The sequence below is a fragment of the Periplaneta americana genome, chromosome 16, assembly GCF_040183065.1.
Source record: "Periplaneta americana isolate PAMFEO1 chromosome 16, P.americana_PAMFEO1_priV1, whole genome shotgun sequence".
Lineage (NCBI taxonomy): Eukaryota > Metazoa > Arthropoda > Insecta > Blattodea > Blattidae > Periplaneta > Periplaneta americana.
Window position 1 is genome coordinate 178,263,849 of NC_091132.1, and position 13,545 is coordinate 178,277,393.

The 13,545-nt window shown below is 34.8% G+C and overlaps 1 protein-coding gene across 3 annotated transcripts in view; it reads left to right on the forward strand.

Moving 5' to 3' along the window:
• The first annotated feature begins 276 nt into the window (after positions 1-276).
• Positions 277-13,545, forward strand: part of LOC138692071 (zinc finger protein 239-like) — a 30,324-nt gene continuing 17,055 nt past the window's right edge. Inside the window, exons 1-3 of one of the 3 annotated variants that reach the window (XM_069814973.1) lie at positions 277-394; positions 5,603-5,700; positions 8,484-8,621. In XM_069814973.1, the coding sequence (XP_069671074.1) occupies positions 340-394; positions 5,603-5,700; positions 8,484-8,621 (291 nt within the window). In that variant the 5' untranslated portion in view covers positions 277-339. Of the gene's footprint in view, positions 493-2,900; positions 3,124-5,602; positions 5,701-8,483; positions 8,622-13,545 lie in introns of those variants that run through there. The other 2 variants (XM_069814975.1, XM_069814974.1) reach the window with 2 other exon arrangements.

Here is a 13,545-nt window from a genome sequence, read left to right on the forward strand (position 1 = left end):
AGACAATCCAATGTCTCGCCTCTTATGCCATCTATGAGAGAGATGTAGAACGTTTTTGTTCTATGCGTGGTTTGCAAAGGAAAGTGTCCTCTAAGTCATTCGTTGACGAATCGTTGGAATCACAGAGTAGGAAGAATCGTGAACTCGTTGACGATTCAAAAGAATAGTTGGAATCGCAGACTGAGAAGAATCGTGAACGAATCGTTAGAATCGATTCGTAATGTATGATTGAATCGTTGGAATCGACTTCTGAAAAAGAATCGTGTTGCCCAACTCTAGAAACACGTGACTGACGATGTGATACGTGATCATGTACCATGGCATACTTGATCTCTCTACATGCAACAAATTCAAATTATTGGTGGCCAATTACTCTGTGTTAATAATATTGAAGGTGTGTAATGTTTCAAACAGATATAAACATTTAAATCGGTATATTTTCTTTCTTCCACAAAGAGCAACATAGTACAGTATTGTTACATCCATATAACGGTGTTACATCTGCCTCTTCTTCACAAAGGAACTTTGGCTCAAACCAAACTGAAGTTTCAAAGTAGAGGTTATCCACACTTCTTAATCTATTTCATGTCCCAACAGGATAGGTCCCTGAAAGACTACAGCAAAGAATAACCGCGCAATAACTATAGGCTATAATCTGCATATTTGTATGCATTTCTCGTTATTATTTTAATCTATTTCGATTCGATCTTGTGTTGCGTACTGTACGTCGGATCATAGTGAGCCAATAAATTTCCACACTTCAGCGATATAGTTCGAATACACTATTCCTCTACTTCTTCCTCTGCAGTTATTTCTATAAACATGGGACAAGTACAGTATCGCTAAAGTAAATAAATGTCTTTATTTCATTTTTCCACAGTACCATAGAAAAATGGGAAAATAAAGATAGCTAATGATTTCACTTGAAAGTTTATTTCACAGGCAAATTTCACAGTCCTTGTAGACTGGGAAGTACTGTAATATTTATTTCTTTTTACCGTTTATTAAATTTTTTTAAATTTTTTGTGTGGCAGTGCAAATTCGATCGTTTATGCCGAAATAGCATTATGGTCTTGCGAGTTCAGCAGTCCATATCGTTTGCTCTGCTATCTTCATTTGTTTTCTTCCGTTTTGAGTTCTCATTTTGTGAATAATAATGGTCGCTTAACGAACGAAGACAAGAATTTCATTTGACATATGCACCAGTATGGTAATTTATCTGCCCGTCAAATTATAAGGAACTACACTTAGCGAAAATGATCTATTTTAAATTTACATCGATTGTTTAGCAAGATACGACATGATATTCCTCCAGAGAGATTATTGTGTGAAAACTCGCATTTCTCAGATTCTCTGATGGTTTCCGCTCGGAATTTCAAACGCGATCTTATTCGTATGGACTATTTTGTATGGAGTAAACTACAAAACAAGAATTCGTGATATTGACCGTTTAAGATAACGCCTTTTTGAATGTTGGGACCGGCTTGATCAAATACAGATATTCAGTGCTATTGAACAATGGGGAAGAAGTCTGCAAATGGTTGTGAGGGCAAATGGCGGTCACATAGAGCATCGTTAAAAAAAAAAAAAAACTGAAAGCGTGTTTTGTCATGTTTCACCCACGTTACAAGCTTGGAGGTAAAGGTTGTTTACTACAGATAGGGCCTACTTTCATTTTATATCTTATTGTATAATAAATAGTTTTGCAACGTGTAGAGACTGGGAAAACAATTTAATAAAATCATCCGAATCATACTCGTTCATTTTATAGACAATCTTGCAGGTCGCATTTAAAAGAACCTAGGAATATTAACATTTTCTTCAGTATATTTGCTAGGACTTCTTGTCATACTACATGAAAATTTTGCTTAGGTTATTCTTTTAAGCATTCCTTCTAGTAATAGCTCAAGTGTTTTAAATTTAGCGTACATAAGTAGTTCCTAGCACGTATTTGACGAAATACTAGGTTTTTCCACTTCAGTTTAACTGATTTATGCAAACGAAATTAAGACAGCTGACGATTCTAATGTTAGTTATCACCACGCCCGCTTTGTTTTGGGCGCATAAGTTCATTACCGACTGTCGTTCAATTTTCTTCAAAATGGCGGCGCAATGACCACTCTATATCTTTCTCTTTCTAACTCGTTGGCTACAAGATATATTTGCGTAAATATATTGAAGTAGATTATGTGACTTTGATGAGAGACTCGAGGCAAAAAAGTTTTGCTATATTTTTTTTTTTTTATTAAATGTTAAGCACAGGAACGCCATTTCGTAATTTTATTTAAGAAACAAGCCAAACAAATTATCTTTGCATAAAAAACGGATGCTCCCTGGACTAAATTATCGTATTTTATAATTGTTTGAATGCAACAGAAGCCAGAAGTCTTGCACTTGACTGATTCAGTGAATTATTTAAGAATATAGTCGCGAATTTTACTACCACCATTTCGATTGTGTTTTGTTTGGCACGGCTCGGTACGGCCCGGTGACTAGTGGCCAGCGAGTAACGTCGACTATCGACATTGCTCTGCGTGGGTATTATCCACATTATCGGGCAATTTTTTCTTTATAGATCATGCTATAATATGGCATTTTTCCAGACTTTACGAATAATTGAAACGAAATTTCATAATGCAAATCTTAGTCTTTCAGGTGAAGCTTCCTGTAAAGCAGATTTGAATAATTTCATAATGTAGGAAAAATGTAAGAAATGGAAAGCTTAAGAGCTATATAATTAGTTTTAATACGTAAAACCAGTTGTATTGCAATGATTCAAATGTTTAGTGAAGTTAAGGAACGCAGTATCGACATCTGTCCCAGATTCCTGATGAATGGATGTGGCACGTTGGCAACCCTGATCGCTAAATAAAGAGTAATTCTAGGGCATCTGTTTTTGTGCTGTTAAAATGTTTTTTGAAATTGATTGTAAAAATCGTTTTGTGTCACGGTCTTCTATGTGTATATGGCGTCAAAAGTATCTACATAACTTTGACGGCTCGCTTGATTACGTTTCATGCTGAACTTGACGTTAAATCAACTGGCATCTATTAATCTCCACATCTTTGTAATATGTGCTAACATTGAACGTAATTATTGCTTAATAGTTACATCTGGAAATAGGTATGCAAGTATATTATTTTTCTTTCACAGAGACCAGCATATTCTTACACTGTAACCCATTTATTGCATATCTTCTTCAGAACCGGACTTTGCTAAGCTTACCATACGCCTCATAAAAACTAACAGCCTTCTTTCCTTGTACTTCGCCCCCATAATTTTTGTTGGGACGGGCAATGTCCCGTTTTTAATCAAACTTTATTTCATTATGCAAAAATCAGAAATTTGTCTCTTTACTTCACAAATGAATGTTGAAAATATTGTTTTGTATAAATATTTACAGATGTTCGATTTTCAGATCAGCAAACATGAATGAACTATGTTGAGTGACGTAAATAAATAGACATAAACATTGCTTACAGGCAATAGTGTTTTTTTTTTTTTAAATTAACTCCCTCGTTTCAGTATTACTTACAGTACCTTTTCAGTGATCTCTGTCTTCAGGTTCCTTAAAAAAAAGTCTATTGTAAAAGTATCTCATATTTTCACGATATAGTTATGGCATCTTTAGACTTTCCCTCAATGTAAGATAAAAGTTTGGGAGTGAATCAGAACAGCACACTTTCCTGAATAACTTTCAACTCAACTTTCTGTTTTGGTGTACCGGTCGTAGTGGTGAAATTTATATAATTCCTTGCACACTATTCTATAAAGAATGGGTTGAAGAAACTGTATTTACATTTATAAGCTATATGCTAAGATATGAATACTATTGTTTCCTTTGTCATTGACTTGACTTCCAAGAGTACACATAACAAAAATCATTGTGACAGCGTCAGTCTTCAATTCTTCAGTTTTGTTAGTAATTTATCCCTAGAATCAACTTGTTTATGTGCAACTTTCTTATCTGTGTTCATGTAGATTTTCGTTTGTGTTCGGTTTCTACACGGGTGAAACACATATACACGAAAAGTTCATTTACACGGTTCAACTTTTCTTTCAACTCTTACGCATTCAAGCAATGCATGCAAGGGTGATCGAAACGTTTTCAATTGTGCATGTCTCTTCCACCAAAAATGAGACCGCATGCGGTAGTTGAAAAACACCCCTCGCTGGTTGGTATCTTCTGCGTATTTCGTTCAACAGTACTGTCATCCTTTGAGGAGTTTAGTGCTGAGACGAATGCAGTTCCACTAGTCTAGCGCGGTACTGGAGTGGGAGGGGACAGTGACAGCGGCAGTCTGGAAGGAAGTACAATCATACTGAAAACATTCGCCCAATTTACGAGAGCAGTATGCCTATTAGTTTTCTAACGTATTTTTGGCGAGATAGAGCTACAACCATTCGTACTTATGTGTTCAGGGAAGGAAAGCATTGTAGAAAATTTTATTCATTCATTCATTTATTTATTTTGGTGAAGTTAAGGCCATCCAACCACCAGAAATATAAACACAGTAAAATAAATAAGAAGAAATATCATAATACAACTACAATAATATAAATGAAAAGAAGAATTGTACTATAGAATATAGTAATTAGTAGAACTGAATTAAATTTGTGAAGTAATCAATTTAAATATACTGTACTGCTGAACTCACTTGAGAAGTAAAATTACTTGATTTGTATTTTAAGATATCACCAACATATGATTTTCGCATGACATAGAAATCTGTTTTTTCACGATACCAATCACAGATATTCTAAGATTCCAATAGAATAAAACTAAAACCTTTTCCACAGTATGTTTCCTTAAAAATGACTTGTAACGGTGAAATATTTAATATGAGTAATTCATATAATATTAACATAGCTAACATCAGGGAGATGTTTGAGCAAAATTGCAACAATATATTTAATATATTAATAACAAAACCATATACACCTAGGTAAACAATATGTATATGAAATATTCACACACTACTACAAACTGAAGACTGCATATTTTTGGACGATTAATACTTCCCACTCCGCTCGTCTCGGCTTGGCAGTAGCAACAAAAGAATGTACCTGCAACCCTCCCGCACCGATGGCAAGAATACCTCAGGTTCCAGCACTAAACTCGCCGGAGGAAGAAAGTAGCACGTAACAAATAGCTGATTGTTTTAGGTGGCCGTGAATAAACTGAAAATTCGTTTGTTTGATAATGATGGATCTTTTAAGCTGAAGTACGATTAGCTTCATTGAAGATTATCTCAAATACGAGTGCCTAAGGAGTGTTCAACCACAATTTTGCGATTCAAGTGGGGCAAAGTATTGGAGCGATATTTAATATTAATTAATTAATATAGCTTATATACGTAATGAAGATGACGTTCAACATGACGCATCGTGTAGACACAAAATTTGCATGCATCTTAATTGAACGTTCCTTTTCAACATGATTCTTTTAATATTCTCCCCAGATTTCATGCATAAACGCATAGAATATTCAACCGTGTAGATGCACCTGAAGATTTGTAACTATTATTTAACATGATATTAAGTATATCCAAATAGTTCAATGGGTGTCAATTTGAATTTTTATATTAATATCCTGTTTCAGTCGTGATGGACGTGATCAAGATGGAACCTGACTCCGACCCTCTTGCTATACAAAGAAGTGATAACGCTGATGCAGAAGAGAACAAGCCTTTATCTGAGGTATATTTAGACCAGTGGTCCCCAGACTCTCCGTAATATTCATTCCTAAGATTTATGATATATTTCATTAGTAGGATTTGAAGAACCGCCAGTTTCGTGTTCTGAAACATGTTCTCTGATTGGCTATTCAGTATATCGATTGGAAATAAGTATTTAGCTATCGAATGGAATAGATATTTTGATTGAAATAATTCGCTTATATGCAAGCCACTACGCAATTTACCATTGCAAACTTTGTCCAGTTTATTCTTTCCGAAAATTGTGGTCCGGCCCTAATTTCCGAGAAAAATTGAGTTTAAATTACACATTCTGGCAACACTGATAAACGGTAGCATGGAAGTAGAATAGGCCTAACATCAGTGGACCACAGTACCACAGTCTACTATATACAGTCGCGAAGCTTGAGGTGTTTTTTTGCAAATCTCGTGATAAAGCACTCCAAGCGGTTAGCAACTAGAAACAATATACTGTCCATGGTCGACTTTGGACTGTGTCGTATTTCTATCGAGTGCTAGCTCGTTGCGTATTTCACATTGATGCTTGTGAAATGTTCGTTATTGGTTGTAATGAAAATGTTAATGGCTAAAATATAATAATTGGAATAATAATATGGGACAAGGAGGAGACGTTTGTAGTGCTATAAATTGTAGCAACAGTAAGAGAAAGAGGCCAGAGTTATCCTTTTTCCGATTTCCGAAAGATTCAGAAAGGTTCCTGGGTTTCCACAAGAATGCTGTGCAGAAACAAAACTGTTAATTTGAAGTTCTTTGTGATTGTTAGAATACATTATATTCTTAAATTTCACAATGAAATGTTTCAGTCTAACCGAAAGGACATTAGATACCGGTTAAAGTTCTGTCACTTAGGCTTCTAAATTTCCAGAGAAATAAAGGTTAGGTCTACTTTTTTTTTCAGAGGATATATTTTTAATTGTAGCTATTAATTTTGTTATTATTTTTATATGTTATTTTACTAAAGACGTAGAAAAATTAAGTTTGTTTTAATGACATTTATTGATCACGTTTTATTTTCAATTCTGGTGGGATTATTATTGCTTAGGCCTACTTTTTTCTTCAAAGGATATGTTTTTAATTATAGCTATTAATTTTGTTGTTATTTTTATTTGTTGCTTTACTAGAGACGTAGAAAAAGTCTGTTACAATAAAATTTATTGATGACGTTTTATTTCCAATTCTGGTGTGATTATTATTGTTTAACCTCATCCCACTTTGTTAACTACATAAGCATACACTACGAGTACCGGTACACGTAAGTTACTCCATTAATTCATATTTCCATTATTATTGTTGTAAAGAGAAATGCAAATTAATATTTATTGGTTTCGTAGTTAATTATCGCTATCGCTATAATCTTGAATGAGTGAAGCTATTACAGTAAATTTCAGTTCGTTTTGCACAAACGAAAATTATATTAACTTATTTCTTGCAGGTATCTTCGAGTTTATGGTGGAATTTAATATGCATTCATTAAAATAATAAATTAACTTTATGCATTTAATATTTCAATAATGGAAGGAAATTGTTAATTTTTTCCAAAAGAACACGACAACGAAAGTGTAACATATTTTGTCGGCTGCTAGGAGAGAGGTCTGCGATGATGAGGCGATAGTAGCGATCCTAGTGGTGGGCAACTACCTATGTTTGCATTTTCACTACATATTGAGCTTGCGACTGTATATAATAGACTGTGACAGTACGTCGTTGCTTCCATAGCCTCGTGATAAGACGAACGTCTTTATATCATAACTGTACATGTTCGAATCCCCGTCTCTTTGTATATTTTTCTGTATAAAGTTGTTTTTAATACTAACAGTTTACTACTTTTCAAAGTCATTTATTTCGAAATGAATTATAGTAGGCCTACGCAGTATTTTCATTAACTCATTTATTTATGTAGCATTATGTGATGCATTTTTAAATGTTAGGTTGTTTCTTTAGTAGTGATTACATTTTTACACTAACTGTAGCTACTGTATTTCATTTATTTACAACCTGTGCTCAAAACCATTACACTCCATATGACGACAAAAGTATGCGCACCTAATAATATCTTGCTGTACGTTATGCAGCATATCCCTTTTGACAGTCGTTACAGCTCCACGAAGCCGTGCAACAAGATCCATCGGGCTCTGAAGGGGATTTATTATTTAAATTAAATACATAAGAAAACAATTACTTAATAGATTCGAACCACTGAATCTTATGTTGCAGTTCTACACTCCTTCACTTTATTCCTAGACTATCTGAAGACGTAACTGAACCAGATAAGAAGTGACTTTACATTCATGCTACATTGTCAGATTGTATAATTTGAACTCAATTTTTCTCGGAAATTAGGGCCCGGGGGCAATTTTCGAAAAGAATAATTTCGACATACTTTGGAAAGGTAAATTGCGTGGTGGCTTGCATACGTGCGAATTATATTTCACCGTGAACAATATTATTATCCATGTTGAATCTTTCGTACGCTACTTTTAACACTTGAATATAAATGTTTGATTAAATGGCGATCTTACTCGTGTTAATTATGTAAGCATGTGTGGCTTACAGCTGTTTCGGTGCTACTTGACACCATCCTCAGAGCGTACTACATCTCGGGGCCATCTCAACTTCACTGCCTGTTGTGTGGGTGCGTTCATGTGATGAAGAGTTGTGTCAAATAGTGTGTGTGTTCTGAAATTAAGCCACACATGCTTACATAATTAACACGAGTAAAATCTCGAGTTAATAAATTATTAATATTATTATATCTGTTGTTTGCAGGATGAAAAACTAAGAGATCGGTATATGAATGAAATAAAGACGGAATGTATAGACCACAGCTATGATCTGAATTCAGAGACATCATTTAAGGAAACTTCTGTGCGAATTGATTTTCCCGTTGTGAAGAGTGAAGCAGAGGTGAGTGGTGGGTTGCCAGGTGTTCGGTATTTTACGGGTTCTCCTGTATTTTATCCACATTTTCGCCAGTCTCTCGTCCCACGTATTTGATAAATTTTTCGTTTTGAATGAGTTTTTTTTTCTACTATTGCCATATTGATACCAACGGTAATGGTGAGGCAATTCGTGGTTTTTATCTTTTACATTTATTTTCATATGATATTCTTCATCAAAAGTCTTTCTATTATTTACTGGACTAAGTAAAATTTCCTACAAAATGTCACGATCTCTTATTTTTCATTTTTTGTATTTGTTTCCGTATCATAATTTTGTCAAGATTGCTTATATCGTATACTGGATTGGGTATGATTTAAATTCAAGCCTGCATCTTATACAGAGGGGAATTGAAATAGCCTTCCGGATTTTTCACAGCAAATGTCTCCTGTTTTATGTAACAAAAAACTATATCATATTGGTGGAAAGTTAATAGTTTTTTTCTCAAATGTAAAACGACATTTTATTCGGTAACTATTGCGAGTAGAATCGTAATTTTTTCCCATATCGATAGGAAAACTAATAAAGAATAATTTATGCTTCTGCCATATTTCAGTAATGTGGATTGTTTTCGTGTAAATTTAATTTTTAAAACCTCTTATTTGAAGTGACTTTACGTTGTAATTTGGTTACTAGTGCATCTCAAGTGTTTTGAAGTTACAGGGTTGTTATAAGGTATAAGAAAGGTTTCATCAGTTCCAATCCGTTATTTTTAAAAGCCTATTTCAATATTCGTAATAAACACAAAATTATTGTTGTTTTTTTTTTTTTTCGACGAATGTAATCAACATGCATACACGAATTTCTGTATTCCATCCGATATAATGTTATAACATGCTACATACCTTAGGCTGAAATTTTCAATAGATATTTAACATTTATTCCTTCACATTGTCGAACACGCCCCTTTCTTTCTTTTACACTGAACAACTGTCTCGTATTACATGCAAGGTCAGCTGCCTACAGGTCCAAATTCAGGGGATATATTATAGCCTATGTTATATATTACAATGTACCGAAGTACATATGATATTTCAGTGCAGAAATTCTGCGTCATCATATGATGATGGAAGAGTGGAACAGAGAAAAATTCTCTCCGGCACCAGGATTTGAACCTGGCTTTTCAGCTCTACGTGCTGACGCTCTATCCACTAAGCCACACCGGATTTCCTTCCCAATGTCGGATCGAATCCTGTCAGTTTAAGTTCCACCTCTTTGGTTCCCTCTAGTGGCCTACCCTCATGCACTGCGTCATAGATGTATGACAGTGGCACAATGTCCACACATGTGCAGAGGTGCACTCGTTATGAGTGACTAAGTGGCCGGGATCCGATGGAGTAAGCACCGTCTTAAATCACTAAGGCTGGTATTCATAGTCGACACTTTATATCACCACTTTGCAAAGTGACACTTTTGACGAAAGTGGCTCTTTCATATTAGTGGTATTCATAGACGATTGAAGAAGTGCACTTTACAAAGTGTCACTTTACGCCAGCAAAGTGTAGAGTTACAATTTGGTTGGTAATAGAAGTCCCACAATGCCTTTCAAAACAAGTGAACAAACAATAACAAATTAATGTCGTATATAACCTACAAATTACAATGCTTGTGATTTGAATTAGGAGGGTATTGATCGCGCGAGGAAGAAAATATATATTTAAAGTTGTTTTATTTCAGTTTCTAGTTTTTGTTGCCGATGGTTTAGATTATTTCAGTCAGTTCAGATATATAACATTTTATTAAATAGGCCTAGGGATACTGCTGGTGAAATTAGGTTAGGTTTTGTACAGTACATAACTGATCCATTAATTTATATAGTTAGATTAGATTCTGTACATATCTTTTTCATTGATTTATGTCGCTAAATTAGATTTTGTATGTATCCGTTCCACTGATTTATACAGTTCGGTTAGATTTTGTAGCCTACATATCTTCTATTAGTTTATATAGTTAGGTTAAGTTGGACTGAGTAGGTTAAGTTTTGTATATATATATATATATATATATATAAAATCATTAAATTTATATCGTTAGGTTAGGTTTTATACGTATCTGCTTCATTGATATATCGTGTTATTTCCGTTATTTTCATTTTTGTCTTTTTCGTGAATAGTGAACAGAAGTAAAAAAAAATGAAATAAACACATTACTACTGCTATTATTATTATTATTATTATTATTATTATTATTATTATTATTATTATTATTATTATTATTATTGTTATTGTTACTACTACTACTATTTTCTCTCTCTCATTTCCATTATTGTCTGCTCTTCAGGAATATTTTGAATGCCAAATGCTTCTACAATGCAAAACAAAATAGGCCTAATAGTATGAGATCTCTTTTCATGGTGAGGTTATGACTGCATATGAACTAGAGACAGTAGATGTATTGCTTACCGGCGTGAAAATATATATTACCGGTATCAAAACAGTAATGATTATATCAACATCAAGATAAATCTTATCTCAAAATGCAGGTAGTCAACAAAAAATCAAAATAATCTTAAACCCAATATAATTATGAAATCTGCTTAGAAGACAGGCACGTGAGGTCTCTCAATGCTAATTTAAGATAATTATGCCTACATCAAATTGAAGTTAGTTTAATATTATTTAAGTTAAAAAATTCGTTTCAGTAATAAAATATAAGTTATATAGGCATATCTACCTACATATCACTTCATCGAATTGAGGTTATAAATATGCGAATGTTACTACAGAAATACCTGAACTATAATATTATATATATTAATGTATGGTACATAACTGTAGCATAGAATTTTAATGCAGCCAATAACTGTATTATTGGAGGCACTGGCAAACGTCTATTATTCGTTTCTGTCAACCAGTCATCGAAAATATAAGCAATCTCAATAAGTCTCTAGCAAATCGGAACCTTTTTTTTTTAAATTCTATATCATTATAAAATTCCACGGGATTGTCTTTAGGCCTATCTCTAATTTGTACATTGTCCACTAATTGTGCCATCTCTTCCGCACGTTCTAATAATTCGACAACTTCCAAGACGTCCGCCATTTTTATACAAAGTGCCTCTTTCGGCTCAAAGTGTGGTCGGAACTACACTTTCATCCAAAGTGTTCTTTTGCACCAAAGTGTCGACTGTGCAACGGAAAAGTGATACTTTGCGTCTTCCAAAGGACACTTTAATCGAAAATGTCGACTGTGAATACCAGCCTAAGTGATTAATTTTCGCATGTTATATATTAAGATATTATGATATTTCAGTGTAGAAATTCTGCATCATCGTATGATAATGGATGATGGAAGAGTGGAACAGAGAATCCAGTGTTGCTTGGTGGATAGAACGTCAGCACGTAGAGCTGAAAACCCGGGTTCAAATCCCGGTGCCAGAGAGAATTTTTCTCTCTTTCACTCTTCCATCATCATACTGTGCTGATAGTTTTGCTTACAGATAATGAAGTTTCAGTATGTTTACAAACTAGTATGTCCTCAATATAATGTACTGTCACATGGAGTCCACACCTGTGGAGTAATGGTCAGCGCGTCTGGCTGCGAAACCAAGTGGTCCGGGTTCGAATCCCGGTCGGGATAAGTTACCTGGTTGAGGTTTTTTCCGGGGTTTTCCCTCAACCCAAAACGAGCAAATGCTGGGTAACTTTCGGTGCTGGACTCCGGACTCATTTCACTGGCATTATCACCTTCATATCATTCAGACGCTAAATAACCTAGATGTTGATACAGCGTCGTAAAATAACCCAATAAAAAGAAAACTTTCACATGGATGACCGAAGTTAATTTTGTCCCGCTAGATTTTCGTTTCAGACCAGCGTGCAGTGCCATTCTCAATTACGATTTCATTTAAATTATTGTTTATGGAAATGTTACTTGAAATATGATGTATCTTTCAGAATGTCTTAGTTTTGGTTCTTTTTACTTCTTATATTAATATTTCCATGTCGTAATACGATGGAGGATCGAAAAATAATGCACAACAACCTTTTGTGGCAACGTATTTAGTAGGTAAGCAAAACGAAATAATGCAGGAAAAAGCTACTGGTTTTACAGGTATACCTATTTTTCAACATAGGAACCAAGTTTCTCTACACATTTCCCACATCATGACACCAGATTCAGTAGACCCTACACCTCGTTCATGAAAACTTCGTTTATAACCACTTGTGCACGACTGATTTCACTTCTTCATCTGAACCAAAGCGTTGGCCTCCTTGGAATTTTTTCATTGCTCTGAAGAGGTGAAACTCAGACGGTATCAGATCTAGGCTGTAGGATGCGTGACCGCCACTCCAATGCCTGTGACATTAAGTGGAGTTCCAGCGGTTACTGGTCGGCCGGAACATGCTTCGTTGGTAAGATTTACTCTGCCTTCTTCAAAGAATCTGCACCACCTGGAGATGTTGCTACAGTCCAGACAATCAGCACCAAACACCTCCAACATTTCCCTGTGGATTCACTCGAACGTTTTTGTTTTTCTCAGATAAAACGGACTATACCTTGCTGATCTTCACAAGTAGGTGATGCTAGCACATGTTTCATATTTACTCAGTAATTACCGGTCGTTCCGCCAGGGCGACACCTAATCGAGCCATTGCTGTCTGTAACGCAAGATTCAAACTAACTATCTGTCAACTTTGAAAGTCCTAACCAAAGTAGTACACCATAGTAGTCTTACTAATAAACTATGTATAGTTTTTATACGAGACTTATGCAGAGTTGAGACAGAAAACTTTACTAATAAACCGTGAATAAGTTATGGACGTATAAACAGTCTGTAACTATACAATGGGACTTGCTTTGCAGTAGTTATATACACGAAACCCCTTGTCTAAGCGTTGTATATAGGGAAAAAATGGCCGCCCCTCTAACAACTGTTCGTATCAACTGTC